Here is a 27,971-nt window from a genome sequence, read left to right on the forward strand (position 1 = left end):
CAAACAGTACCCGCTTTCGTCCCTGGTTCGGAGCAAACTCTATATAATGTCAGTTTCGCATGTCCGGTATTGTCCCCACTACACAGCTACACAGCTACACATCTAATTGAAGTCTGGCTTTTGCCGAAGCACGACCGAGTATTCATGTCTACTCCTACTCGCCAACTTCGAAGACTGTCAATTACCGGTGGCATGCCAACAGTTCCTCCCAGAAAAGAGATCATCGGAAACCAGGCCGAGGACAGCGATGACAGCGATGGTTCGAATAGTGGAAGCGATTCCAGCGCTGGCGAAAGGGCAACCCCGGCAGCACACTCGATTGTACATGGCGAGTCGGGCATTTCTTACGACCTCTCCAGGCTGGATGTCGATTCCAAGGCCAGAGCTCTGGTGGGATTGACGAGTCACTTCGACGTGGCCCGCTGCCATGAGACGCAGACAGGATACGGGTTCCAGTTGTCAGAGCGGCCTCACGTTCATCTCGGCGCAGAGTCTGTCACTTGCACTTGTCCAACGTACTCGAGTCAACCCAGTGTACCCTGCCAACATATCTATGTAAGTATGACTCTAGTCCACCTGTCGGGGAAGCTCTCCTTCGCTACTATCCTTCGATACTAACCGTCAGAAGTGGCTTCACGACCAGCTTCAAGGCCGCCTCTTCTCACGACCTCCTACCCCCGACATTCCTCTATCCGACCATGACCGCTTACCGAACCTTGAACGCATCATACAACTGCTCGATTGCAAGATACCTACCATTGCGCACGACTTTGACTGGCCGTATTCGCACTTCGAAGCCCACGGGGGGATGAACCGTCAGGAGATGGTCAGGGATATCATGTCCGCCTTTGATAGCGCCATACTGCCCGAGGACTTCCGTCCGGACCTTGTCGGTGATGACCCGGGGCAGTCGCGCACGCCCGAGCAGTGCGTGGTGCAGGGGGACTTCGAGGCTACCTTGTTCCGGCTGGCGGTCCACGACGATGCAGTTTACGCCAGCCTGCGTAAAGCGATGCCCATCGGGGCTTGTGCGGTGATATACTTTGACAAGGTCCAGCAGAGACTGCGCAGCTTACTCGCTGACTTCGATCGATACTGTCGGACCGGACAGCTTCCGACGGGAGTCGAAGACTTAACGGCCAGCACTGTGCTGGAGGAGATCCAAGGCCATGTTCACCGAGTCCAGAGGAGTGTTATGGCGCGGGCACCGTACGGCACTGATGGAGCTGCAAAAGCGCTCATAATATTACTGGAAGACATCTGCGGCCGTAATCGGGATCCCTTGGAGGGCAATGACTGGGGTCGGGAGACATTTGACGGCGAGGACGAGGACCAGCGCAATCTCTATCACCAGCTCATTGGCAGGACCCACGAGACTGGAGACTTCTTTGTCCTTGATGTTCTCGAGCACCTTCCCCTCAAGGATCTTCATCAGTTTGAGGACAAGTTGAAGGGGATCCTGCGCAGGGTGGAGGTAGACCGCGCGCCCAAGGCTTATATCATCCGGCTGGACGCGCTGATCCGTGCTCTGGCATCTACTGACGGAGGTGCTGGTCAGAAAAGGCCGTCTTCAGCTACGACTACCGGCAATAGCAAGCGAGTTCGATGAATTTCGGGCGCTGCGTTTACCTCTTTCAAGAGATTTTCCACTTTTTTTGAAAGAACTAGATAGCGTTGCACTGGGTGGTTTCTTTCGTTTATACCCTTGCCGCTGGTGACTTTCTATGTTTTTCTGTGCTCCGCATATCATAATTTCATTTATCTCAATATCGACCTGGCAGCCTTGCAGCTTATTTCGTGCTTCCTCTGAGATCGATCATTCTCGTGCATCGGCCGCCTCTGCTTCGTGTACTAGAGTACTACTGATGTCATCACAGCGAATAGCCCAAAGTTCGTAGACTTGTTTGCGCCCGGTGACACAAAAGTCACGCAGAAGCCATGGTTCGACGCGGCCTTCGACGAGCCTTACTGGGAGGATTGTTGACCTCGTTCCGCTGTCCGGGTAAGCGTACAATGAACGTGTACCGTGAGTTGTGGGCAGCTTACCCAAAGAGATATGAGATCAACTCTTGTCGATTAGCCACAATTCAACCTAATCGGTTTTAGGTCAATCTTTAATCTTGTCATATACTGCTAACTAAGCAGCAGAGTTTTCAACAGCAAGGCCTGCTGGCCCAATGGTAAGGCGCTTGACTACGAATCAAGAGATTGCAGGTTCGAGCCCTGCGTAGGTCATTACTTTTTGCCTTTTCGGAGTATAGGAAGCATGAGATTCTCTCCCTTCCTAGCCTTTTTGTGTATAGCTTTAAAGAAAGTGGGTTGATGCTTTTTTTAGCATCTCTCCTGCTGGTCGCAGAGTGTATGTCTTCCCGGAGTATGTCTTGACTCTCTCGTGTGTTTGATCCCAGACTTCTTAACAGGTGAGTATTGTCCCCGTCCATTCAATATATATTTGGCTCTGACTGCTCAACACTTGGATCTGTTTCGTAACCGAACAACTCGCAAGATTGACGATCGAAAGGTTGCCGCCGTGCAATGCAAAATCGTGAGTGGATTGTTAAGCATACCGGAGCATACGGCGAGATTGAATAGAGGTCAACGGGCTCATTGATCACGCTATCAGCAATGAGGGCCACATGAGTTGACCCGGGCGCCGTTCTAAGGGCCATCGGCCAGCGGTCGATTCCATGGAACAAATTGGCGCTCAATCTTCTGCGGAGGACAAACCGGGAGATGAGCAGAGCAGATAAGATGTGGAGAATGGTTGAAGATACTATGTATATTTGTTGGAGAGTGGAGTCGGAGACAATCTATTCGGAGTAATGGCTACCGATCGATCGTCTGACAAGCGAAGTATGAGTAAACAAGTCAGAAGATCTCGAGCTCCTCATTGCCCCTCTCCCCCCCGCACACACGCGACGTAATCCTGAAGGAATATTCCTCCCAAACTTCAATTGTACTCTACATTGCATCTTTCGCGAAAGCTCAAGCCTACTCTTCTGTCGATTTGAAAATCCCCTCGCCAGCTTGCGCCCCTCCGCTTTACCTCCTCGGGGCTAAGCACCGCAGTAGATTCCCCAATCGTCCTTAAGATTACCCCGCAATTTTCGACAACCCAAGCCTAGCAGAACACAATAACACTCCAAGACCAGTCCCTCCTTGATTGTTAAGAGAAGAAGAAACCAGCCGAACCAAAAAAAACCATTTCAAACCAATCCACCCACCAACCAAGATGCCAAAGCCCATCCCCATCGTGGACTCACACATCCACCTATTCCCCGAATCCCACTTACCGACCTTGGCCTGGCATGGGCCACAGAACCCACTGGGCGCTCAGCACTCGGTCAACGAGTATCGACAGGCGACTGCCTCTTCGATCGCGACCAGCCCGAGCGCCGCCCGCGGCGCAGCGCCCTATCTCCGGGGCTTCATCTTCCTAGAAACCGACCGCATCTCCTCGGTGGACGAGCACTCGGAGAAACGCGGCTGGTCCCACGCGCTGGACGAGGTCTCCCTCCTGACGCGGATCATCGCGGGCGACCCCGTGCCCGGGGAGGGTCATACGGCGGCGGATCGCCACCTGTGTCTTGGGATGGTGCCGTGGGCGCCGGTGCCCGGGGGTCCGGGGGTGTTGGAGAGGTATATGGGGCTGGTGCGGGAGCGGACTGGGGATGCTCTGTTTCACAAAGTCTGCGGGGTACGGTATCTGGTCCAGGATAAGCCGGCCGGGGTGATGGTGCAGGCTGGGTTCGTGGAGGGGTTGCGATGGCTGGGGCGACAGGGGCTGGCGTTCGATCTTGGGGTCGATGCGAGGCAGGGCGGGATGTGGCAGTTGAGGGAGGCGGCGGAGATGTTGAGGTTGGTGTTTCAGGATGGGTCGCGCGTGAAGGTCGTTATTAGTGAGTGTTTCCCCCTCGATTCCGGGTTCGCGTAAGATGCTCGCTCGTGGGTAAAAGGGGAAGGGGAAGATTCTGACTTGCGATGTGTTAGATCATCTCTGTAAGCCGAATCTTCGCCTGCCGTATCGTGGCCCGGCTTCTGTTGCTACTCATCCGGATTTCTTGGAGTGGTCGGCCTTGATCATGGCCATGGCGCAGTATCCTTCGACGTTTATGAAGCTCTCCGGAGGGTTTTCGGAGCTGCTGCCGCTGGAGGAAGGGACGGAGCCGAACGTCAAGGCGCTGGTGGACAGGATTCAGCCGTGGACTGATGTCGTGTTCGATGTCTTTGGGCCGCAGAGGGTCATGTTTGGGTCGGATTGGCCGGTTTGCAATGTCGGCGGCGGAGGGAATGCGGTTTCGTGGGGCCGGTGGAAGAGGGTCGTCGAGGAGATCTTGGACCGCAGAGGCTTGTCCCAGGCGGAGAGAGAAGGGGTTTGGGGCGGTGTTGCTGTCAAGGCTTACGGCGTGGAGATTTGAGTCTGTACTAATGGTTACGATCAGGCTTATTTATAGCTAGCTATATATGCGACGTGATATGCAAGGTGTCAGTCAATAATACAAGATCCCAATCTATTGAAGATTCACAAACAATCCACCATCTACGAGTAGCTGCGCACCGGTCTGTTGTTCCAATCCCTAGTAGTTAGTAACGGTACTCGGTAATAGAAGATAATCACAGCTATCGTGCAAAAACTCACCACATAGCCACTCAATTCCTCGCACGCCAGAAACACAGCGGGGCCCGCCAGATCCCGCGGCTGACCCAGTCGTCCCAGCGGGATTCTGCCTTCCATGTATGTCCGCTTCGCGGGGTCGCTCATATCCTCGTCGTTCAGCTGCGTGCGGATGGTCCCGGGCAGCAGCGCATTGCAGCGGATGCCATACTTGCCCAGCGCCACGGCCGTCGACTGCATGAGACTGAGCACGCCTGCCTTGGTGGGCGTGTAATGGGTCTGCTGCCCTCCGCCGACCAGCGCCGAGATGGAGCTGATGCCGATGATCGAGCCGCCGGGGGGCGACTGGGCGAGCGCCATCTGTCGCGCGGCCGCCTGGACGGCGTAAAATGCCCCGGAGAGGTTGGTGTTGAAGGTGTGGCCGAGGAGGGGAGGGTCGACCCTGTCAGAGATGGAACTATTAGCATTGTATTTCCCACGGCCACCGCAGAAGCCAAGCCAGCAAGCAAGTAAGTATCAAACGCACTCCAGGAATTCTTCGAACTTGCACACGCCCGCATTGCTCACAAACACATCCAGTCGTCCGAATGCTTCTACCGTCTTGGCGACAAACTCGCGCCCCGTCTCGGGCTGGGAGATATCCCCCGCAACGGTAATGAACCTGGTCTCCTCGTCTCCGGTCACCTCGGACACGTCCTTGCGCAGCGCCTCGAGGAGTGGCTCATCGTTCGGGCCGCCGAGGTGGTTGACGGCTACCTTGGCGCCGTGGCGAAGATAGTCGAGGGCAATGGCCTGTTCAGGAATTTCAGTTGGTCGGGGCCGGCTCTGCTATCTCTGGGAAGCCCATCGCAGAGCCCCAGGGGAAAAGAAGGTACTCACTCTGCCAATACCGGTCAAACCACCTGTGATGGCGGCCACTTTGCCAATTAGGAGCTGTGGAAGCGGCATGGTGTTGTGATTTTTGTTGAATGATGGCCGATTACCCACCAGAGTCGTAAGAAGAGATCAATCGGGGGCGAGTATCCGGGGGAAATACCTAAATATATCTCTACCTCTAGATTTGGACCTCGCTGGAGGAGTCGAATTCTGTTTTTTTCAAGTGCTACAATCAAGGCCAACCCCGCCGAAGCGATAAGATAGTGGGGAAGCTGGAAATGGGGCACGTGGAGTCGCCGCGGTCGGTCTCGGGGGTTTCGCAGTATTGATACCCCGAGCTAACCTGTTTTTACCCCACACTTGCTCGTGTCGCTACATTTAGCCGATTCGGCGGTGCCACAGTACAATTCTCCACGGTCGGGACCATTGGTCGGTCAATGAGATTTTTCCGTCTATGAACATGGAGTAACATCAGGCAAAAAGAAAAAAAAAAGCATCAGTCATACATGGGACATCTGGAAAAGGGCAATGACAATGGAAAGTAGGATCCACTGCGCGCTGCGCAATCCTGTTAACAGCCTTCCATCGAGATCAATCATTCTATGCAGTTCCGTTGGTCTCGGGCTGCTCCGCTACCGGAGCGGGCAAGCCCTTCTGGGGAGCCGGGGTGAGGATAGTGGCGGCGTTGATAAGGGGAGCAGCGGGGTTCAGCTCGAGGCCAAATCCGGGCTTGTCTAGGATCGACACATCCAGGTAGCCCTGACTGGGGATCGGCTCGTTCAAAAACAGATTTCCGAAGACGGGCTCAACAGTGCTGCCGTCGGGGGAGTTGGCCAGGTACTCCTGGAACGGTGTGTTGGGCTGGGAGACAACAAAGTGGTATGAGTATGGGCCTGAAGCGTGGGGGACCACAGGGATATCGTAGGCAGCGGCCATGGCTGAGACCTTCAAGAGTTCGGTCAGACCGCCAACCCACATCACGTCAGGCTGCACAATATCCAGGTTGCGTCCCTCAATCAGCTTGCGGAAACCGTAGCGGGAGTACTCGTGCTCGCCGGTGGTGAACTTGACCGTGGGGTGGGCTCTCTTCAGAAGTGCATGGCCGTCGAAGTCATCCGGGGTGAGACACTCCTCCCACCAGTCAATGTTGATGCCCTCAGCTTCACAGCGCTTGACGAGCTCAATGGTGTAGGGGACATTCAGGGACATGTAGCAGTCCACACGCAGGGGAAAGTCGGGGCCGACCGAGTCGCGCTGCTTACGCAGGTAGGCAACGTTCTTCAGCAGACCTTCAGTGCCCTCGTCGGGGCCGTGGGGGAGGGCGACTTTAGCGCCAATGAAGCCGGCAGCCTTGGCGGCGGCGGGCTGCGGCCCAGTGCAGTAGAAGTGCAGCCGTGAGCGCGTCGCTCCGCCAATGAGTTTGTAGACGGGCTCCTTACGGATCTTTCCCACGAGATCCCAAAGCGCCAAATCGATCACGGAAATGACGGCCACAGGAAGACCTTTACGGCCGTAGAACATCGAAGCCCGATACATTCTCTCGAACAAGTCGTTGGTATCACGGGGATCTATCAATGAAACAACGGGGCTTAGTGGTCGTCCATTCTATAATATGGAGAAAATCTTCAAATAAAGACTCACCAGCACCGATCAAGAAACGCTCGAAGTGTTGGTGGACCAACCAGCAAGCGGGGGGACCACCAAAGCCCGTGGCGAAGCCCTTGGTTCCATCGGTGGCTTCCAGCTCGACGCAGAAAGAGCCGAGGACGTTGATACCCCAGGAGGTCCGCGAGCCACGGTATTCTGCCCATTTGGTCATAGGGGTCGAAATATCGCTGTCAATCAGCCAGTGACCACCCTTGACCTGAAGAGAGAAAGCAAGGTTAGGGCGTCTCTTCCCACATGCGCGGCGAATACCGGGCTGCGACTTACATTGTGATAGTCACCTCCGGAGCCCACTCCGCTGGTGATGAAAGTGCGAACTTCCTTGATGCGGGGGAAAGTGGGCGTGGTGCTGCTCATGGTGACGATGCTGTACAGACAACAGAATGTAAATTCACACACGCGTACAGATTCTTAGAAAATAAGAAAAAGGAAGAAGAAAGCCATTTCATCCCCTGGAAAACTTCTCATATTTGAACACATGCGACCGGAATGGCATCGAGGGGAAATAATTCTCCATTGCCCCGGGCGGGCAGCGCAAGTTCGGGGTAATAGTGGCCGAGGTCAACAGCGTCGAGGTTCTCTTCTCATCGAAATCGTCAGCTGACTGGCGGATCGGGCCTTGCCCCAACCTCTAACTTCTGCAACGGTGCAACCTGAATGAAAACGAGCCAGACAAAGAAGCGCCGCCGTAGGAGAGAGATTGCGGGGGTGAAAGGCTATTCCCCATTTGGGTCTTGCCCATCTGTTCATGGAACCCACCCAAACCCACCTAAACCCCGTGGGCCTTAGCCTAGCCTGCCCGCAACCGCACGCACTCCCGCCCGCCTGCCTGCCGGCCTGTCTGTCTGCTCTTCGCCTTTCTGCCTCTTCCCCTTCGCTTTCCCGGTCTCTTTCTTTTGTTGTTCAATTCGGTTCAATTCCTCCCCCGATCTTCACCTCAACCCACCCCCCTCCCCCCTGTCATCATGAGGTTTTCCTGACTACTGATACCAATTGCCGTGGCTAAACCGACCTATCTCCCTCCCTCCCTCCCCCCTCCCCTCCTTCCTTGCAGATCCCGATTCGCCGAAGTACAGTGAAGTGCTATGCCGGATTCTGCTGCAGCACCAGAGCCACCAACAGCTCCTCCTGCTGAGCGGACTCCACCGCCATATCGACCTTCTGGCGAGCCAGAACGGTATCAGAGCGGAGATGAGTCTTGGTCCGCTGCTGACAGTGACAATGACCGTGTGGCCCAGAACGACTCGAGTGCTTCTCGAGCATTGAAGCGCAAGCGCCCCCTCACTGTCTCGTATGTCTCCTCTTCAAAGCGGGCCTAAACAAGCTTTTGATGCCTGAATACTCTTCCGGCATCTTGCATCTGCATTCGCCCTATACCTTCCTTTGTGAAACAGTAGTGACTGTCCTACCGACCTTGCTAACCTCCTTAACTACCAGGTGTGAGCTTTGTAAGCAGAGGAAAGTCAAATGTGGTAGGTAAGCCGCGTGGTAGTGCAATGCTACATACATGTCTTGCTAACCTTGCTAGATCGAGCTCAACCAAGCTGTGGGTGGTGTGCACGTAATGCCCAGTTGTGTGAGTACAAGGAACGCAAGAAGCCTGGCCTTCGTGCGGGGTATGGCAAGGAGCTCGAACAGCGACTCGGTAGGCATGCTTTCTGCCAATCTCATATACTCTTGTAGCCCGCTCGACTGATATCGGAGATATAGACCGCTTGGAGGAAGTTATCCAGACGCAGGCTCGCCTCATTGAGAAGCATATCATTGGGGGCCAATCGCGCCTGGGCCAAGATGCTCTTCATCCTGCACCATTCTCTTACAGTTCGCCTTCAGAGCCTTCTGCCGCTCATGGAACAAGTCCTCAAACTACCTTCCACTTCCAAGAGCCAGCCTCGTTCCCGCACCCTACTCGTCAATCTGATGTCTCTATCACAAGTCCTTCGGAGCTGTCGGTGCGGAACACGCTACCAAATCATCTTCCGAATGGCATCTCTTCTGTAATATCGTTGCCTCATCTTTCAAATAATTCGACTCAGAGTGATTATACAGGGAACGAATCTTCTTTGAAGGTCCCGGTGTCATTGTATAACAGCCAGGAACAATCACTCGCTGATCCGGAACTCGATCTCCCCCCCTACGATCTACTATATGCACTAGTCGATCTCTATTTCGAACACATCAACACATGGTGTCCAATACTACATCGCCGGACTACGCTCGATACGTTCTTTGGACCCTCTCCGTTAGAGGAAGCTGATAGAGTCGTGCTTTATGCTATTGTGGCAACCACGCTCCGCTTTTCGAATGATAGTCGACTCAACGCGCAGAACCGGAAGCGATATCATGACTCGTCTAAGCAGAAGGTGCTTTTCTACGGGCTGGAAAACTCTTCGGTCAAAGCGCTCCAAGCTTTGGTGATTTTAGCGTTGGACTTAGTAGGCTCATCCAACGGCCCCCCGGGATGGAAGTTACTTGCTTTAGTCACGCGATCCGTAGTCCAACTGGGCCTAGCCGTGGAGTCTAAATCCTCGCTCATTGCTCCTCTATATCCTTCCATTTATACCCTGCGCGCAGTCACCCTTCCAGATCCTGACACCTGGATTGAGGATGAGAGTCGACGGAGACTGTTTTGGATGGTTTACCTCCTAGACAGATACTCAACTATCGCCACTGCATTTGACTTTGCCTTGGACGACAAGGATATTGACCGCAAGCTTCCATGCAAAGATGAATACTTCCACAAGAACCAGCCGGTTGAGACTCGGTGGTTCCGACGTACCAGCGATCGTGCTGAATATTCGAGTCGCGCCGAGAATGTGGGAACATTTGGACTCTACGTGGAAATTCTAGGGATATTATCCCGGATCCATACGTTTCTGAAGAGACCCGTCGATATAGGTGCACTTTCCGATGTCGAGGAATGGCAAGTGATGTATCGCAAGCTCGATAGCGAACTCACATCCTGGGAATTCAACCTTCCAGCCGAGTATGCTTATGAAAACTCGTCTCGCCTCTTCAGTGGACCCAAACATAGCCGGAATCTCCACTGTGACTGGGTTCAACTACATGCTACATATCAAACGTGAGTTCTGTCTGTGCTATAGATATCACACCCTTGCACTCAGCCCCGCGGTAAAAAGGCTAACACTTTGTAGCGCTGTAATTCGACTCCATTCGTCGGCCGCTTACCCCACCACACGTTCTCCAATCTTCACCCCATCATACAGTGCTAGCCAACGGTGCTTGCTGGCAGTTGACAACATTCTTTCGGTGACCCGCTATGTCGTGGACAATAACATGCTAGACAAGATGGGGCCGCCTTTTGCGTTCACTCTCTGGGTTTCTGCTCGCCTGCTGCTTGTCCATGGATCCACCATCGCCCATATTGTTAGCCCCGATATCATCTTCTTTGTTGACACCCTTTCTCAAATGGGGAAGTACTGGAAAGTGGCAGAGCGCTACAGCTCACTCCTACAGCGCGTACTCGACGAGTATGGCGAATACCAACAGTCCAGCACTAATGAGGGTGAGCGCGTCACGCCATCGTCTGTGAAAATCCTAGCAGATATGCGTCGTTGTGCATTTGATCTCGATTTTCTCATTTCACGACAGCCGCGCTCATCCCCAGCTGGCAGCCAACCACCAGCCCCTGCAGTCGCGCCAGCTCGCAATCTAGCCCCCAATGAACTAGAGTACCTTGATGTATTTGGCTTCTTCAATGTCCCGCGTGTGCCGGCCGGCAGAGGCCCTGAGATCCTCAGCTTGGATATGGGGGATGCAGTCAACGAGCAGATGCCGATCAATGGCCTTACAGGGACTGGCAACACGACCGATTCTGTCGCTGATAGCACCAACACAAACACGAACGAGTTCAACATCACCAACTACCTGATACCAACACCAGAGACTGACTGGCTGTTTCGTCCCAGTGGTTGAAAGAGCTCTGGCGAGCCTAACGACTATGTCAAATGGTACCACTAAATGAAGTTCGAACACATAAAAACACTTTGCTGGTTCCAGCCACTTGGGAATCACCGTCAAATTACAGGCAGCCACGCAGCAAAAGCGTATGATCCGATGAACAATGACTATGTGTACCACTGTCTAGTCTGCAATGACAACGGTGCGTCTCGGAGCTTCGTTGTTCCCTGTCTCGATGGTTTTAGATGGCAACAGCGTGTTCCAACAAAGGGGCAGTGAGAAAGAAAGTGGCCCTGAGGGCAAGCTGCTCCTCGCGTTCAAGTCCTTCACAAGGAACAAGTCTCTGCTTCTTTGATACCTGCTTGGTGCCTGCTTATGCACAATTGTGCTTGGTTCCGACCGCTTGCAGAATAATTACGCTTCTCTTCCGAAAAAAGCGAGAGGACGAAGCAGGCCTTACGATTGATGTCACAGAGGCAGGCTCGACCCTTTTGAGCATGATTACGCATCATATTATCAGTCCTGTGAGGACAGCCTAGGTACTCGTCCTACCACTCAATATATGATAGGGATAATGGCGCGCACGATAAATGTACACCGTGGGAAGCCGGAGGAAGGCACAAAATCTCTAGAGTATATATCACATAAGCTGTTAAGAAAGGGTCAAGTCTACACGGAGCCTTTGTTTTGAGATGTAACAATTCAGGCATGTGACCTATCGTGAATTCGTTTGAAGTAAATTGGTCTATGTCCATCAATCTTAACCTAAGAAAACATAGCCACAGAAGAAAAAAAAGGGAGAGGAAGAATTAAGAACTTCTTACCCAAACACAAAAGCGAACTTGAAAAACAATCAGAGGAGGCGAACAAAGTCAGGAGCCTGCTTGACTTCGAAAATATACTCCCTCTCAGTAATCATGATGTGAATAACAAAGGTTCCAGCCCAAGGTGGATAGAAACGTCTTGCATACATTGAACAGGACGAGAAAGTTTTGACTCCAACAGGAAGACATGTCAAGGTGACATGACTAGAAAAAAAAGTGTAATCCAGGGGTTTTGAATGCGCAAGTCTCTTATCAATGAGAATATCAGGCATTGGATTCATGGAAAGTGGTCCAACGATAGAGATCTGTCTGGCTTGTTGGGACAGATGAGGTTGCCAGCGAATATGTGTGGAGGAAAATTCGTTATCATCACCAGAGAGGCCTAAATACCAGTAGCGGACCGCATCGTTGCCCCAGGAAGACAACAATTAAGCCCCGCTTGAATTCGAATCATCGTCGGATGGCTCAATCCGAACAAGAATTTCTTCGAGAAACCCCTCTAAGAACGACGAGACTTGGGCGCCCATTCCCACAGGGGCCTCGTTATCCCAACGTTCAAGTCTTGTGAACATCCCGCACAGATCGCCCACAAGAGACTCCATCATCTCGTGCGCGTGGTACTGACGCGCCTGCTGTTTGTAAACATCGGTGCTCTTATTGCCAGCGGAGTTGTGAGTAAGAAGGTCCAAGCGCCGTGCCCGACGACGTATGGCGGCTTCGAGAGCAGGTAATATCACACTGTTCAAGGCGGTAATTTCGGTCGACGAGGACTGTGATGGTTGATTGCTTGCTGCCCGTGGAGCGCTGTCAAAGGAGCTTTCTATCGCGATGTGAGACTGACTTCGACTATGCTTCACTGGGGTAGGTGTGTTGTTTTGCGCGAGCACCTGCTGAGATCGGGATGATGGCGACTGCGGCGACATGTGCCTAGGAGTAGGTGGAGGCCGAGGCAGTGGTTGCGGCGGTGCGAACAGCTGACGATGTGGGCTGGATTCTGCCGCAGGTCTGGACCCCTGACTGCATGAAGGGCCAGGAACAGCGCGAGAGGGGCTTTGTCTCTGAAAGGGTGCAACCTCTGTGCATTGTGATGGTTGCGTTCTCTCACAACCCTGTGTTGCATGAGCATCGTGGCGGCTGTTCGAGGAGGCTAGGGAAATGTTTGGTGACTGGTCGAGGTTGAGGAAACTCAAGTCTTCGGCTAAAGCTTGCTGCAGAGCTCTATCGTATTCATTGCCGGGGCTCTCTTTAGGCAGGCGCGTAGCTGGCTCTATTAGATAAGAAGGTGTATGTGGTCTGAACTCTGATGCTGAAGACTTAATAGGAGATGGCGGCAAAGGAATTTTAGAGGGTGAGGATGGTACGGATACAGCGCCTGGAGTACGCGGTGGCGGCATCGGCACAGTAGGAGGATTGATTTTATCACGTGCAAACTCCAAACGACTGCTTGCCTTCAGATTTTGTTCAGCGATATCATGAGCTCGTGCATTCACTTCAGCTTCTTTCATGGGCTTCAGCGCAGGAGCTCGTCCCCCAGCAGGGCGGACAGTGCCAAAGTCCCAGAGATCGTCTTCTTCGTCGACAGGGCTGTTCTTGGATGGAGGTTCTTGATAGTTATCCTCGTCGTCGTCGGTCGATTTATTTCCATGAATAGTATTCCAACGCTCGTAGCGTTCAATCAATTCCGTTAAGTATGTTGTTTTCTTCGCCCTTTTGATGAATGGATGCTCCAACAATTCTCGGGCTGAAGGTCGCTCCCTTGGATCTCTCCGCAGGCAAAGCTCCACGAAGTTCTTAAAAGCTCTGCTGTAGTCCCCGTGCAAGGTTGGGGGGGGATTTTTAGGGATCAAGAACAAAACCTTCATAGGATGAATATCCGAGTAAGGTGGCTCTCCATTCGCCAGCTCAATTGCTGTTATTCCAAGAGACCAGATATCGGCCTTATAATCATAGCCCGACTGTTTGATTACCTCTGGTGCCATCCAGAATGGTGTCCCCACAAAGGTGTTTTTCTTAGTCATAGTTGCTGATAACTGACTCGAAACACCAAAGTCTGCGAGCTTCACCTGGCCACTAGAAGTGAGAAGGATATTGGCAGCTATACCACAAATTAGCTGGTGTTGGACGGGCAGATACATAAACGATATGATAAACAGCACCTTTGACATCACGGTGTAGCTTCTTGTCGCTATGCAAGTAGTCCAATCCCCGGAGCAGCTCTCGGAGAATTATCATAATATACTCCTCGGGAATGGTGCCGGGGCGCATCAAATCTGAGCAACTACCACCGGAGCAGAACTCCATAACGATCCACAAGCTAGACCCTTTCAAGAACGAGCCATGATACCTGGTCACGTAGGGCGAATTGAGCTCCGACAAGATAGCAATCTCTTGGATAATATCTTCAACCTCATCTTCGGCATTCTCGACGTCGATGATCTTGATCGCAACAGATGCTCCGTTACGTTTATCGACCCTTTGATTGAACCACAGCGTGAGCGATGATCTTATAGATCTTCTGCAAACGGGGAACAGAGACAGCACCATACCCTTTATATACTTTCCCAAAACTTCCGCCACCTAGACGACGGTCGGTCAGGAAAGCCAGCTAACAATTGAGGCGGCAAAGCGGATACGTACCGATGCAATTCTGCTTCATGTAAATTGTCTCTGGATCTACGAGACCTTCCATTTTGGCTGTGCTTGGACTCAAGACCTGCTAATGGCCAGTGTTCGGCGTGGTTCTGTCATAGTCAATGTAAGAATCAGCATTGACAGCCGACACAAAGGATATTTATGGGAGGACCAAATAGCCAGTGAGCAGGGGACGGGCCAAGACGTTTCGAGGAGAGCTATAGTGGATGAATCGTCCAATCAGCCATGAGAGAACGGTGACAACATACCGATCGCCTAGATTCAGCAGTCTAGGAGGTATGGAACGAACAGATAAGATTCAATGAAACACTGAGAACATTCGTTGACAAGGGGGGAAGATCAATTCTATGTCAGAGTTCACAGGGGCGAGAAAGCGAGGATTAAGCTCAAGTGCCACCCGTGGAATGCGAGATACTGGTCGACCAGTGCACGATCAGCTGGCGGGGGGATTTGTTGAACCCAGGCCTTGCACTTCTGAAGGAGGGGGCGAGGGGAGAGGAAGGAGGGAGAGGAAGGGAGGAAGCGGTAAGTTAGAAGAACAGACAGACAAGCGTCCTCTCAGAATCGATCCCCTTGCTTCGATTGTCAGTTTACAAACAAGTAAGGATCTCAGACAGAGCTCAGATGGCAGAGAGAGAAGAATCTCCTTGCATACTGATAGTAATGAGGCAGGGCCAAACATGGAACAACAACAACGAAGGAGGGACCGCCCGGTGATTGGGGCAACGCGGGGTTGTTTCTGCCGGCCCAATGCCTTGATTTCTTGCCAATAGTGGGGCTCAGTCCTCAATGGCGGTCAGCAGCTACTAGCCCGGTAACTGCGGGTACCTACGGCTGGGCGGGCCCAACAGCCACGGAACGATGTACTGTACTCCATGCACATAGTAAGGTACTAGGTACTCCATGCTCTGTCAAGCACTTGCATCAAGTCTATCGCTCAAAACTCATGTGTCTCATTGCATCCTGGCTTAGCTCTATAGTGCCCCGATCATCCATAATGATCTTCTCCCAATTTATCCTTCAATGAAATAGTTCCGAATGTACGTCTTAGATAAAACCTCCCGCCTTCGTAGCTCGTAACGTGCAGGCTCGAAGGACTAGATGCACTCAGCGAGAAATGGGGCTTTCCCTTCATCACAGCGACCCATCCTGGATCCTAAGCATTGAAGTATTCATCGACTGTGAGATCATTCATTCTCAACATAACCAATCATTACCGTTCCGTTCTTCAAACCGGCTTCTTCGATGCTTGCATCCAACGAGTCGATCAGATTACGACCCATGGCATTGAGGTCGAACTCCACCCCTTGCTTATCTGCCAACGGAGGTTCGGCTTTGAGCCACTCGTAGATCCTCCGAACCGGGTCCGCCAGAGCGAAGCGGCGAATGACTCTTCCGGAGGGATGGCGGAATTGAATGCGCGTCGTTGTTGCGGGATCGGCCGGTGGTTCGGTGTGGGGGTTGTCATTTGAGATGGCAGCGAATGCACTATGCTCACCTGGCTCCTCTTCATCCATGTCGGCGTCTTCCACATCGACCGCCTTCCCCTTACCTTTGACGTCTCCAGTACTGCGGGTAAGCTCATCAGGATCCTCTAATTTCGGGGCTTGGGCCGCCTGTTCACCCAGGCTGTTCCTCATCGCCATCTCCAACATTTCTTCCTCAGTCATGGCATCTATGCTCTTCTCCTTCTGTTCCGGCTTGCGCTTAGCAACGGGATTCCGCACGTTGTGTTTCAGACTGTACCGGTCCAAGAATTCGTGAAGTTGCATCAAGAATTCGGCGGCCCGCACAACTGGAGGACCAGACCAGACCTTCATCTGTTCTCCCGTCCGAGGATCGACAATCGCGATGTGAGGGTAGTTGTCCGATACTTCGCTTGCTTGAAAATAATACTGGAGATAGGGTGTAGCCCGTGGGTCGTCCTTGGAATATTGAAGGAAGACAAAGTGTTCCTTGACCGTATCCCGCACTCCAGGGTCTTTCCATAGGTCCCGGTTCAGCACCTGGCAGTCGAAAATTGAAGAATCCTGGATGTTGACCAGCAACCACTTCTCAGTATCGCGGCCTTCCTGCCGAGCGGAATCCCAAGGGAGCCGAGACATAATCTCGAACGGCGGACGATACATCTCAGCTAGCATGTTCTGTTTACTTGAGGCTTCAGAGGCTCCTCCAGTCGCTACTGCCAGTTGCTCACGTTGTGACGCCTCATCTTCGCCGTGCCATATCGACGCCGTATCTCTTTGATTGAAGATACCGGGACGGTCTTGGGAATGGGGAACAATGAGTTAGCGACGGACAGACGGGAAGATAAATGGTATCACAGGGTTATACTGACTGTGTCGCTGCTGGCGAGCGCGCAGTTGGCCCAGAATGCTGGCATGCATGTCGCCATCGTCAAAGTCCGCTTCTGGGCCCACCAAAGTTTCTGTGGTGCGAGCCATCGGTGCGCGCACCTCTTCTTCAGCACCCGCCCCTCTGTACATCTCCTCTTGGAGCCGACGAGCCATGGCCGCATCATCTTCGAAGTGAGCGCCGCGGGCGGAAGGCCGCGATTCGTCCACCGTGGTGTCGTCGTCGTTGTCGTCTGAGTCGATGTGTACAACGCCGGAATCATCTTCATATCCCCTGGCGCGAGAGGCTTGCTGGGGCGCGGAAGTCGATGGCGCAGGCTCTTCGGTTAGCGGTGCTCCACCATTCTCAAAGTAAAGTTGCATAGCCTGCTCGATGTTGAAATCGGCAAGCTGCAAGTACTGGATTGCCAGCTCCGGCTTGGAGCCGGTAATTTCGGTGAACTGGGACACCACATCGCCGTCCATGACGGGGAAAGCACGCTGGGTTTTGTTTTGGAAGCAGGAGAAGATAATAACAGGATAAATAGTGGGGTATCAGGCCGGTGCGAGACGGAAAATACCTGCAGGAGGACTTAACTGTAAGGTGCAAGGTTGATGAGTGAGGAGGGCAATATGATGCAAACAGCTGCAAACTCCAATGAGGTATTAAGGCGGTGATCAGGGATGACAGATTACAGGGCAGCAGGGCAACAAGAAAGGCTCAATGGAATAGCTTCAGCTTAAATAGGCGGAGGTCGGAGATACATAGATTTATTTGATTGTCAATCAAAGTGTGCTAATAATGTAGAATTATAAGCTAAAGAAAGAGTATAAGTAAGTACTATGTACCTAGTTATATAACAGTAGTAGAAGACAATGTCCGCTCCAATATTTAGGTAGGCAGGATCAGTGACGCACTTCGTTTAGTTAGGTTAGTTGGTTGATTAAGTTAGTTAGTAAAGCGCCCGCACACTTACATAATCACCGACGCAGCACAACTTCAAATGCAGTAACCAAAGCTGCGGCACTGGGCTTTGTCGAAAACCCTAATTGACTGTCGCAGGGCTTTCGCAGCCGACGCGTGACGCGCCGAGGCAGCGCGTCGTGGATAGCGCCGCGGCCCTAAAATCGGGCGAGGCTCAATTATGCCTCCTTGGGAAAAATAGCTCCATGTCCACTCACTCACTCACTCACTCACTCCCGTTACCCCCATCACTATCCAATCCAGTCTGCATTTGCCGTCCTATACACCAAGTTGTCTTTACTATCTCACCCAACGCTCCTGCCTCCTCTGTGTGAGGGTTCTTCATATCGTAACGATGGCTGTCTCGGTACTGGGCAAGCGCCAACGGGGTGCCATCGAGACAGAAGGTACGTTGACTTGCTTTCCTCAGCGGAGCTCACTATCAACTTCCTTGTCTAACCCACTTCTCTCTATAGCTCCTGAGTTGCTACTTCGCAGTGGAAGCAAGCGCCGAGCACAGCCGCCCCGCATCCGTGAAGAACCCGAATCCACTGCAGTACAAACACGACAGCTTCGTTCGAGGACAATCGACAATAGCATTGCCGATCCGCAAAAGAACCGAAGCCCCAAGATATTAGAATCTTCTACGGACCATACCTCAGACCGCAGCTTAAGGAAAAACAAGATCGTCTCACCTGTCAAGCTTTCACCAGTCAAGCGCAATGCTACTACGGATCCTATCAATGGTTAGTCGACCGGAGCAGCAATGTCCAAGACCACTGCTGACGGAATATAGACGAAAATTCAACACCAGTCGAATTCAAGACTCCTTCGAAGTCGAGATTTCGGGATGCACTCGACTCCCCGCCAGTCACACCTAAACACCGCGTTCAGGTTGGCGCCAAACCGTTGACGCCACGTACTCCCCGCCATGCAACCACTCCTACAACTGCTACCACCGCACAGACTGTCTATACGCAAGCAAGACAATTGTTTGTACGAGGCGCATCATCTACGCGGATCGTTGGCAGGGAGGCCGAACGGGAAAAGCTTCGCGATTTCATACAGGACAGCCTGAACACTCGCACAGGTGGCTGCTTGTATGTGAGCGGTCCTCCTGGGACCGGAAAAAGCGCATTGGTTCAGGAAGTGTGTAATGAGATGGACCTGCAATCAGCCAAGGTTACACATATTAATTGTGCGAGCATGCGAGCCGCCCGTGATGTTTACAGCAAGCTTATCGAGGATCTTTGCGATGACTCTGAGGTGTTTAAAAAGAGCGAGGCGGACCGGCTACGAATGATGTTCACATCGAACCAGAAACAGAACGATCTGTATTTCGTGACCCTGGACGAGATTGACCATCTCCTTACTGCGGACGCTGGCATTTTGCAGTCCCTATTCGAGTGGTCTCTACAGAGCGAGTCGAAACTTATGCTCATTGGAATTGCAAATGCACTTGATTTAACTGACAGGTCGTTGCCCCAGCTGAAGGCCAAGAATCTCAAGCCACGTCTGCTCCCATTTCTGCCTTACAATGCGGCTCAAATTGCTGGAGTCATTACTGGTCGCCTCCGTTCCCTGCTTCCGGAGGGTCACAGTGCAGATCCGAACTTCATCCCATTTGTCCAGCCCGCAGCGATCCAGCTGTGCTCGAAGAAGGTGGCCTCGCAGACTGGCGACCTACGCAAGGCATTCGAGCTGATCAAGCGCGCCATAGATCTTGTGGAACAAGAAACCCTACAGAAGCTCGAGAAGCAAGATGCCGCCTCTGGCACTCAAAACCAAACTATTCTCGTTGAGAACAATAATCTCTCATCCATCAGCAAGTGCTCACCATCTTTCCAGAAGTCTATGGAGGCCTATACCCCCCTCACCGCACCACGAGCGAGCATCGCCCATGTGGCGCGCATCACTTCCTCTGCTTTCGGTCAGGGCACCGTGCAAAGACTTCAGGGTATCAATCTTCAACAGAAAGCCGCAATCTGTGTATTGATTGCTCTGGATCGACGCCGTCGAGAGATAGAAATCCCGGGTACTCCATCCAAGAACAAAAATGTGGCACCCACGGTCAAGCAGGTCTATGATGCGTATTGCGCCCTGTGTCGGAAAGACAATCTTCTGCACCCTCTCACATCGACGGAATTCAAGGATGTCCTTAGCAATCTGGAAACCATGGGTCTCGTGGGCGATCACCAAGGCCGCGGTCGAGGTGGCACAGTCGCTGGCGGAACCGACATTCGACGTTCTCCCTCTAAGCATGGAGCTGGTCCCATGACTCCTAGTCGAGCGCTGGACGAGCAATGCCTCGTATGCTTCGTTTCTCAGAAGGAGATCGAGAGCCAAATCGTTGGACCCGGGGAGGGCATCCTCCGCAGGCTGCTTTTAGGTCAAGCCTAACACTTCATCAACATTCTGCATTTCTGAGCGTTTGGCCACCTGGCCTTCATTGCATTTTTGCATTGCACCGACTTCTTATGTCTTGGCTAAGGGTGCATTGGACCCCGTATAAACATTTCATCACTTATATCTGGAATTAGCACAGCACACACAGCATGGCACAGCACGGCACGGAACATACCTCATAGCATTGTATACTTAGTTTACTTGGCACTATAATTCAGAGAAAAATACAATCAGAATTCATCTTACTTGCAGTTCTCCTTTGACGGAATGTTCTACATTGGGATTCTATCTGCATACTAGACGGTGCATTTCACACGCGGGGATTGTTCGAGGATAAATCCGAGACAATGCACGGAAGTGGATATTTCGCGAACACATGATCAAATCATGAAAACACAGCAGGCATAGGTAGATTGATCGATCGATAGAAGGAAAGAAACAAAGATAGATAAATGGAATGGGAGCACTATGTATACACCAAAGATAGAATAAACATACGAAGATGTTGGGTATGTCAGAGGAAGAAAAGAAGCAGAAGCATGTTTGCAAAGGAACCTCAGGCAGAGGGAGCGGGATGTCGACTCTCGAGCGGGGTACAATCGAGGATGCACGAAGCAAACAGTAAGAACACAAAGGAAAGGAAAAGCAGCGAAGAAAGACTGCTGACTAGGTAGGTAGTCCTTGGGCCCAAGGCTCTCTCGGCTGATAAGACCGGCTCTCAGATCCGAGAAAGAGGCCAAGGTAACTGAGGTCAGCAGACACACATCAGGGGTAAATTCCTCTCACTTTATGGTGCTTCATCATCCTTATCTCTCATAAAGGGGGGTGGAGCACCATAACGATCTGTTCCCGGCAGACTAATAGAGTATAGTCGTTGGTGGCTGCTAGTCCCTCCCCAACCCACTGTCATGATGAGAGAACCTCAAGCAAGACATGCGACAACATTCAAGACGTTCAGGTCATATGAGTCAATCAGTCAGTTAGTGAGTGCATCCACACATCACTGGAGTCGCGTTTAGTCATCGTCCATTGGCTTGTCCTCCAATGTAACACCTTTGGGCTCGTTCTCGATGGTTGCCAGGCTGCTGCGCTTGCTGTCAGATCCATTCTCGCTGTTCACCGCGATGGGAAAGCTAGAGCGGTTGCCAAGACCGGGTTTGCGGTTGAACATGACACTGGAGAGGGGGATCGAAGTGCGCTTTTCGGCTTCCTGGGTGGGAGTGGCAGCGGTCACGGGGCTCATGGATCCATCTGATCCTGCGACCGGAGGAGGACTCGAAGTTCCAGATCCGGAGCTGGCACTGACGGCAGGAGAGTCGTCCGCAGCACCGTTGGTCTCAAGAGCCTCTGAGTTGTCGATATTCACGCTGCTCATTTTCTCGGCAGCTGTAGGAGATTCCACATTGGTGGGAACGTCGAGGCTATTACGGAGGTTGGTTCTCCGCTCGGTAGGGCTCGTAACGTTGACGGGGAAACGCCCGGCCTCTGAAGCACCGCTAGAACGATCCCGACGGTGCTTCCGTGGGGGGTTGGGGCTGTGGGCGCGGCTGCGGTCGACAATGGCGCGGTTCCGCGCTTCCATGGCTGCGCGTCGATTGCTCTCATCGGTGCTAATAGCACGGGGGCGATTGCTGGTGCCACTGATCCCGAGAGCGCTCGATTGGCGCTTAAGCTCGCCGAAAATGGCATCTTTGTGAGCGAACAGGTCACGGATTAGGCGATAGCTATGGCGCTCGTTCATCGTAAGGCTGCTCTCCGTGCGGGGGCGGAGAATGCAAGGGGAGAGCGCTTGGGCAAGAGAAGATACATAAGCTTCGTCGGCAGACGTCAGGTCTATCAAACGCGTGAAATGGGTCATAATGGCGTCAAGTGTGGCGATGTTATTGAGACGGAGTTGGCCGAGTGTGCTTTGAAGAACTTTGATGCGACCTTCCTCTGTGGTCTCATGGGCGGTGGTGGAATAAATTGTCTTAACAATTTCATAAACTTGGGAAGAAACGAGCGAATCTGACTCATGTTAATGCGAATCAGATTGTGAGACGAGATGGATACGAACCTGGCAATTCAAGAAGATACAACTTCAAGACGCTGGCAATGATAGGAATCTCGTATTTCTCGAGCACTTCGTTGTAGTCCGCTTTGCTGTTGTTCAATGCATTCCGCAAATGGTGCGTTGCCGCTAAAGGTACATCATAGAGCCATATCGCACGTCGGGCCTCGTCACCCTCCAATTCAGGGTAACCTATATTTTTGGTCAGTCAATGTCCAAGAGGACGACCTCAATGCTGCAGCGCTCTTACGGTTGTCAAGATAAGTGAGGATAGTCGTTACAATAATTGGAACCCGCTTGCGATCGGCTCTTGCTCTGGCCTCGAGATCAACACCGAAGTTCTGATCTAGATGCAGATTAGATCTCAGTTGCCCAGACGGTTTACGAGTAACGGGGTCTTCTACATACCTTCCACGGAGCCGTAGTAGTTCTCGTAAGCCTGTACGCGGGGGACAAAACCGCCGGTCCGGTAGTTCTCCAGAAGGTATCTAAGATCTCCGAGGGGCTGAATAGTCTCCTGATACAGCATCATGTGATCCACCGTGCTCTGCAGGTTAGGAATCACATTGCTGATTGCCCCAGAGAAATCCAGGATTACGGCTTTGATTGCCTTGAGACGGTCCAATTCGCACTGCTCCATAAAGCGCAGATTCTCAACAATCTCCTCCTCGAGCTTGCATCTGATCAGGTCAAGTCGCCGCACAGCAGCCTTGTACCGTTCATCAGCCTCGCGGGCCTCTCTGCGCAGCTTTTCCGCTGGCGTTTCGTTCGGATATGGGTTATTCAGCGGGTTCCACCCGGCGAGCATCTCGGATACAGAAGACAGGGGGGAGTCACTGCCATCTTCGCTGGAGGCGATAGAAGTGACCCGCATCAGAGGCTTTTTCTTGTCGGGAATGCCTGTGACTTGGAAGACTTTTGGGCGCCACTGATAACGCATCTTAGAGCTATTGGCAAACGTGCTGCCCATGTTTCCCACGAGCCTAAGAAACCCGTTGTCGACAAGGTCCTGGCCAATCCTTTCACAATAGCTGATGCTGGTTCCGTTCAGATACTTCTGAATATAGTCGACGATGTCGGCACCGGTCGATGTGTTCTGATAGGTTCCAATGATGGGCACTTTGACGTCGCCCACTTTGATTGATTCCAGCATGTGTATCAACAGCTTCTTCAAGTCCTCGGGAGGATAGATGCGATCGCCGATTTCGACCGGCTCTTCTTCCTCTCCCTCTTCTTCCGGCAAGACGATCTTGGGAGTGGGCTTGATTTTGGGACTGGTCTCGGGGCCTTGGAAAGCAAGCTTGTTCTCCTCCTCCAAATCCTCCACAACACGGCACTTGTTGAAGTAGTGGCTCCGCAGTTTCTTGACCAATTCGACCTGCTTCGTATGTTCCTTAATGCGGGCCTGCAAATCATCGTGAGAGTTCTGTATCCGCGCCTCATGTTGATCGCACCAGCGGCGGAACGGCGACACGACCAATTCCCGAATGTTGGACGCGATTTTCTGGTGGTTCTTGGACGCCTCGACCATTTCCGTGCGAACACCTTCATAAGCCTGCAGAGAAAGATGGCAACCCCACATTAGTACTCGCATAGACATGAAAGACCTAGCCTTAACTCGCCGATCCGCTTACCTTCCTCACGCTCGCCCCGTCGTCCTTTGCAAACCCTGTTGGTGTCACCCGGTCGACGGCCGGCGCGATGTCCCCGAGTTTGGAGCCATACATGTCCTCCGCGTCCGCGCGCATCGAGGCAATAGTCAGAATTTGTTTGTTTTCCACCGCGCCCTGCTGGAGTTTGCCATAGAGTACCCCCAGACCTGTGGCGTAATCTGGGGTCCAAAACGAATCTGCGAAGCCAGGCATTGTGAAGCAAGATCGGCGATCGACAAACGAGCAATGAACTGGAGTTCCTGGTCTCGCCTAAGGTGCTGCAATGATACGCAGAGGTACTTGTTCGAAGTCGGCAAGCCTCCCAAGGTAGAGATGATCGGTCGTCGTCGCCAGCGGAAGGCGACCGGGTTAAACAAACTAGAGGCGCAACGGTAACTGCACAAAAGGACCGTGGAGAAAGTGAAAAGAGAAGTAAGAAAACGACCGGCTCGAGCGCAACCAATATATCTGAAGGTTTCAACGATCCCTAAGGTGGCACGGAGGAGCTGCGAAGAGACATAGGCTCGGGGAGAGGGGAGGAGGGGGGAAACAAGTATGCGAGAGCGGCTACAGAAGACGACAGCCTAGAATTCGGGGGGTGGAGGAGGGAAGGTGGGATGAATGCAGCGCCAATGGAGAGCAGTGATGCAGTAGATAATAACGAAGAGAGAAGCGATAGCGGGGGAAAGAAAATACGATATGCTCTAGAAGAGAGGCAATTGTTTTGTCAGGGTAAGAGAGGTGAAAGGAAGAGAAGTAAAACCGGGAGGAAGAAACAATGATGATGATGATGATGATGGGATGAATATTTCGAGATTCCAGAGGATAAGTTAGACTAGAGAGAGAGAGAGAGAGGTTCGGTCGGGCCTTGGGCTCTCCATCCGTCATTATGGAGGGCGACGGTGTATGTACTGAGTACGGTAATTTACACGTAAGTTTTCAGCACTACTACCAATTGGTGCATGGATACGGAGTACGTACCAACCTGAAACCACGTTTAATAAAAGGCCCTATAGAAAGGAAAAGTGACTGGGCAGGGCTGGTTAAGTCAACTCAGTTAGTTAGCCCTGTAGACTACTAACTAAGGTCTACGTAACTCTTGGTTACTATGGAGTACAGTCCGCACTAGACCATTGCCGCCCGCCTTCTTTTTTTTCCCAGTCTCCTCCTCAGCCTCGCTCTATCCCTCACGTGTTGCTTTGCTGGCTAGGAATAAGTTATTCAGTAGAGAAGTGCTGTTGTTCTGCTGTTGCTGGAAAAGTGGCTACTATTTTTGGTCTCCCCGTCACGGTTAATTATTACCGTTGTCTTAGATTGATTTCCCAACAATCTCACATGGCCCCCCCCCTTCCCGTAAGTTGACCATGGTATAATTAGGTATAGTCTGCTGTCTGATCATTGCCCGAGTGAGGTTGGCAACCAACCCTCCTCCACTAATACTCGGTGTGTTCATTCGCTACTGACGGAGGACCAAAAAGACACCAATTTCTCCTGCCGCCAAGACCACAGAACAGACCACCTCTCTCAATTTTGAGATTTCAAATGACAATCTTGAATGCGAAAGCAGGTCGCTTCATCTCCGCTCGCTTCTACAACTTATGAAGACATGCATACATGTGGTCATGTACCTTGCGCAAGATATTAATTCGAGTCGAGTTGTATTTGACCATGAAGATGGTTTAAAACACCAAGACGCACCAGATGCTCTCATCTGGACAAGTGAGGGAAAGAAACATTATCGCTATGGTACACGGATTTGGGCACGAAAGGTATCATCATCATATTAAGGCGCCAGTGTATGTCCAACGTCTGACTGGCCACACTTCAACCTAACAGAAAAACTTGTAAACCTTCTTCCAAGCTGGCCAGGACGCCTGTTCGGCCTGTTCCTGCTCAATGAGATATTGGATATCCAAGTCCCGTCGACCAGTCTGCAGGTCCATATCTTTGGCGCGGATAAAGGGAGTCTTGTACCATAGTTTGTAAGGGATGTAAAATGCCAGCACGACAGGCGCGGCGAGGTAGGCCGAGAAGAAGTTTTCGACCAATGCCGAGGCAGACATACTCGCATATCCGGTAGGCGCGAATCCAACCCAGAACTGGGCTACCAATACCAGGCAGTTGAAAGCGAATCCGACCCAGGACCCGATCACTCCAGGTTGAGACCGGAAAGCAAGTTCGTTCAAACTATGTCCCTGGATTTTCCAAGCACGACGGAAGCGGATATGGCACAAACAGATTGAACCCCAAGTGAAGATGGACGAGAGACCAGAAATCGCCATCATCCAAGAAAACGCTTCGGACTGCTTCGAAGACGCCGCCAAGAACCCAAGTGCACCCAGCGACGAAGCAATCAGAAGGGACCAGAGAGGACGACCTTTACGGTCGATGTAACCCAGGAACTTAGGGGCTTGTCCCTGTTCAGCCAGGGCGGCTAACGTTCTCGAAGAACCGTAGACCGAGGCGTTACCAACTGACAGCACGGCGATCATGATCACAACATTCATGACAGAAGGCAGTCCAGATATACCGGCGTTCTTGATGGCGATAACGAAGGGCGATGCCTTAGCGTCGGCGCTGGATGACCCGCTAAGGAGCATGTCATCGGTGTAAGGGACCAGCAAGCCGACCAGCAGAAGCGACAAGATATAGAACAAGGTGATACGCCAGAACACTTGCTTGATGGCAGTCGGGAGGGACTTGCGAGGATTGGCGGTCTCGGCTGCCGCAAGACCAACCAGCTCAGTGCCGGCGAAAGCGAACGCAGCATTGACGAAGACACTGCAAAGACCCTTGAATCCGTTATGGAAAGCACCCGGGTTATGCCAATAGCGTGCACCGATATAGCCACCGTTGGGTCCACCACCACAATCCAAGATGATGCCAAGGATGCTTATTCAAGTCAGTCGGATGATTTCCAGGATTCCCGTAAGAGAAATCCGCTCAGGTCACTCACATGAAGCCAATAACCGCAAGGACCTTGATAATCGAGAAGACGAACTCAGCTTCTCCATAGCCCTTGACACCGAATAGGTTGATTGCTACGATCAAGACCCAAAAGATGGCGACCCAGGCAGCACTCGAGATACTCGAGTTCCAGTAGTTGACGGTCATGGAAGCAGCGACAATTTCGGTCGGCAAAACCACCAACCACTGCAGGGCATAGTTCCAACCCATGGCGAAGCCCCAGGCGGGATCAATAAAGCGAGTTGAGTAGTGGGAGAAGGAACCAGCGACAGGAAACAAAACGGCCATTTCACCCAGCGCGTGCACGGTACAGTAAAGCATGCAGCCGATCAACGCATAAGCAATCAGAACCGATGCAGGTCCACCCGCAGCCAAAACTGATCCGGATCCGACGAAGAGACCAGTACCTGAGTGACCAGATGAGCCACCTATGCTAAAACCAGGGGCCATATAGGGGTACATACCAATTGAGCCACCGATAGCGATCATCTGAAGGTGACGGCCTTTAAGCTTGCGCTGCAGAGGGGATTGAGCAGTCTTCCGTGCAGCTTCCTCGATGTCGAATGCCGATCCATCGGCACCCGAGTGCTCGGCGGCCGTCACTTGTGCATTAGGATCTCTCTTGAAACTGTCCCAGATTCTTTGGCCAAAGCTTCCTTTAGTCGTCTCGGTCTCTCCATAGGACGGCGGAGGGTCGGCGGCCGAGGAGGCCTCGGGTTTGGATTCATATTTCGGCTCCATGAAATCTTTCTCCATGGCCGATGATGAGGATGGATGGAAGGAAGGGTAAGAGTAGGGTATGGTTTCGCACAAGGCACTAGGAACTCAGTAGAGCAGTAAGCTTGCACAATTAGAATGAGACTTTCAGTATAGAAAGGTCGAGGCCGAGGAAGGAGAGAAGGAGAAGAAACAAGATAAGGTGATAGTGATTGTGCAGAGCAGCTGCTGGCGTATTTGAGTGCTAGGCTACGATGAGTGAATGTGTGTTACTGAGCCACTCCGGCGAGCCACGCTAATCCGAGGCACAATGTGTTGGACTGCCTGCT

At 52.3% G+C, this 27,971-nt stretch overlaps 10 protein-coding genes and 1 non-coding gene across 11 annotated transcripts; 5 read left to right on the top strand and 6 right to left on the bottom strand.

Annotated features, from left to right (window-relative positions):
* Positions 1-106: 106 nt before the first annotated feature.
* ASPACDRAFT_1852262 (uncharacterized protein) lies at positions 107-1,609 on the top strand (the record flags this gene model as incomplete). The annotated part of the gene is made up of 2 exons (XM_020197242.1): positions 107-555; positions 629-1,609. Exons 1-2 carry the CDS (start codon positions 145-147, stop codon positions 1,607-1,609), a joined length of 1,392 nt encoding a protein of 463 aa, XP_020061656.1. The 5' UTR covers positions 107-144.
* A 554-nt stretch (positions 1,610-2,163) lies between these two features.
* ASPACDRAFT_t22 lies at positions 2,164-2,235 on the top strand. Its single transcript has one exon. It is a non-coding gene; the product is annotated as a tRNA-Arg (tRNA).
* A 997-nt stretch (positions 2,236-3,232) lies between these two features.
* ASPACDRAFT_56695 (uncharacterized protein) lies at positions 3,233-4,418 on the top strand (the record flags this gene model as incomplete). Its single annotated transcript, XM_020203162.1, has 2 exons — positions 3,233-3,899; positions 3,991-4,418. 2 exons carry the CDS (start codon positions 3,233-3,235, stop codon positions 4,416-4,418), a joined length of 1,095 nt encoding a protein of 364 aa, XP_020061657.1.
* A 93-nt stretch (positions 4,419-4,511) lies between these two features.
* On the bottom strand, positions 4,512-5,563 carry ASPACDRAFT_19963 (SDR family NAD(P)-dependent oxidoreductase; the record flags this gene model as incomplete). Its single annotated transcript, XM_020198915.1, has 4 exons — positions 4,512-4,562; positions 4,640-5,057; positions 5,142-5,407; positions 5,495-5,563. 4 exons carry the CDS (start codon positions 5,561-5,563, stop codon positions 4,512-4,514), a joined length of 804 nt encoding a protein of 267 aa, XP_020061658.1.
* Positions 5,564-5,907: 344 nt separating this feature from the next.
* ASPACDRAFT_1893861 (L-rhamnonate dehydratase) lies at positions 5,908-7,572 on the bottom strand. The gene is made up of 3 exons (XM_020198685.1): positions 7,424-7,572; positions 7,133-7,355; positions 5,908-7,059 (listed from the first exon to the last, which is right to left on the bottom strand). Exons 1-3 carry the CDS (start codon positions 7,511-7,513, stop codon positions 6,092-6,094), a joined length of 1,281 nt encoding a protein of 426 aa, XP_020061659.1. The 5' UTR covers positions 7,514-7,572; the 3' UTR covers positions 5,908-6,091.
* A 669-nt stretch (positions 7,573-8,241) lies between these two features.
* ASPACDRAFT_21330 (putative C6 transcription factor) lies at positions 8,242-11,092 on the top strand (the record flags this gene model as incomplete). Its single annotated transcript, XM_020199016.1, has 5 exons — positions 8,242-8,447; positions 8,594-8,628; positions 8,685-8,801; positions 8,861-10,238; positions 10,297-11,092. 5 exons carry the CDS (start codon positions 8,242-8,244, stop codon positions 11,090-11,092), a joined length of 2,532 nt encoding a protein of 843 aa, XP_020061660.1.
* A 774-nt stretch (positions 11,093-11,866) lies between these two features.
* On the bottom strand, positions 11,867-15,028 carry ASPACDRAFT_74822 (putative Ste20-like serine/threonine protein kinase). The gene is made up of 5 exons (XM_020204310.1): positions 14,802-15,028; positions 14,539-14,642; positions 14,448-14,478; positions 14,058-14,374; positions 11,867-13,996 (listed from the first exon to the last, which is right to left on the bottom strand). The coding sequence occupies exons 2-5, from the start codon at positions 14,588-14,590 to the stop codon at positions 12,330-12,332; spliced, it is 2,067 nt and encodes a 688-aa protein (XP_020061661.1). The 5' UTR covers positions 14,591-14,642; positions 14,802-15,028; the 3' UTR covers positions 11,867-12,329.
* A 712-nt stretch (positions 15,029-15,740) lies between these two features.
* Positions 15,741-17,372, bottom strand: ASPACDRAFT_21080 (DNA-protein crosslink repair co-factor UBX5; the record flags this gene model as incomplete). Its single annotated transcript, XM_020198996.1, has 2 exons — positions 15,741-16,819; positions 16,892-17,372. The coding sequence occupies 2 exons, from the start codon at positions 17,370-17,372 to the stop codon at positions 15,741-15,743; spliced, it is 1,560 nt and encodes a 519-aa protein (XP_020061662.1).
* Positions 17,373-18,143: 771 nt separating this feature from the next.
* On the top strand, positions 18,144-20,360 carry ASPACDRAFT_74824 (AAA family ATPase CDC6). Its single transcript, XM_020204311.1, has 3 exons — positions 18,144-18,257; positions 18,327-18,596; positions 18,647-20,360. The coding sequence occupies exons 1-3, from the start codon at positions 18,206-18,208 to the stop codon at positions 20,248-20,250; spliced, it is 1,926 nt and encodes a 641-aa protein (XP_020061663.1). The 5' UTR covers positions 18,144-18,205; the 3' UTR covers positions 20,251-20,360.
* A 911-nt stretch (positions 20,361-21,271) lies between these two features.
* Positions 21,272-24,171, bottom strand: ASPACDRAFT_56702 (GTPase-activating protein RGD2; the record flags this gene model as incomplete). Its single annotated transcript, XM_020203163.1, has 5 exons — positions 21,272-22,263; positions 22,313-22,498; positions 22,557-22,652; positions 22,715-23,861; positions 23,941-24,171. The coding sequence occupies 5 exons, from the start codon at positions 24,169-24,171 to the stop codon at positions 21,272-21,274; spliced, it is 2,652 nt and encodes an 883-aa protein (XP_020061664.1).
* Positions 24,172-25,787: 1,616 nt separating this feature from the next.
* On the bottom strand, positions 25,788-27,681 carry ASPACDRAFT_20364 (amino acid permease GAP1; the record flags this gene model as incomplete). The annotated part of the gene is made up of 3 exons (XM_020198940.1): positions 25,788-26,850; positions 26,915-27,332; positions 27,390-27,681. The coding sequence occupies 3 exons, from the start codon at positions 27,679-27,681 to the stop codon at positions 25,788-25,790; spliced, it is 1,773 nt and encodes a 590-aa protein (XP_020061665.1).
* Between the last annotated feature and the right edge of the window lie 290 nt (positions 27,682-27,971).

This window comes from Aspergillus aculeatus (assembly GCF_001890905.1).
Source record: "Aspergillus aculeatus ATCC 16872 unplaced genomic scaffold ASPACscaffold_1, whole genome shotgun sequence".
In the NCBI taxonomy this organism is placed as follows: Eukaryota; Fungi; Ascomycota; class Eurotiomycetes; order Eurotiales; family Aspergillaceae; genus Aspergillus; species Aspergillus aculeatus.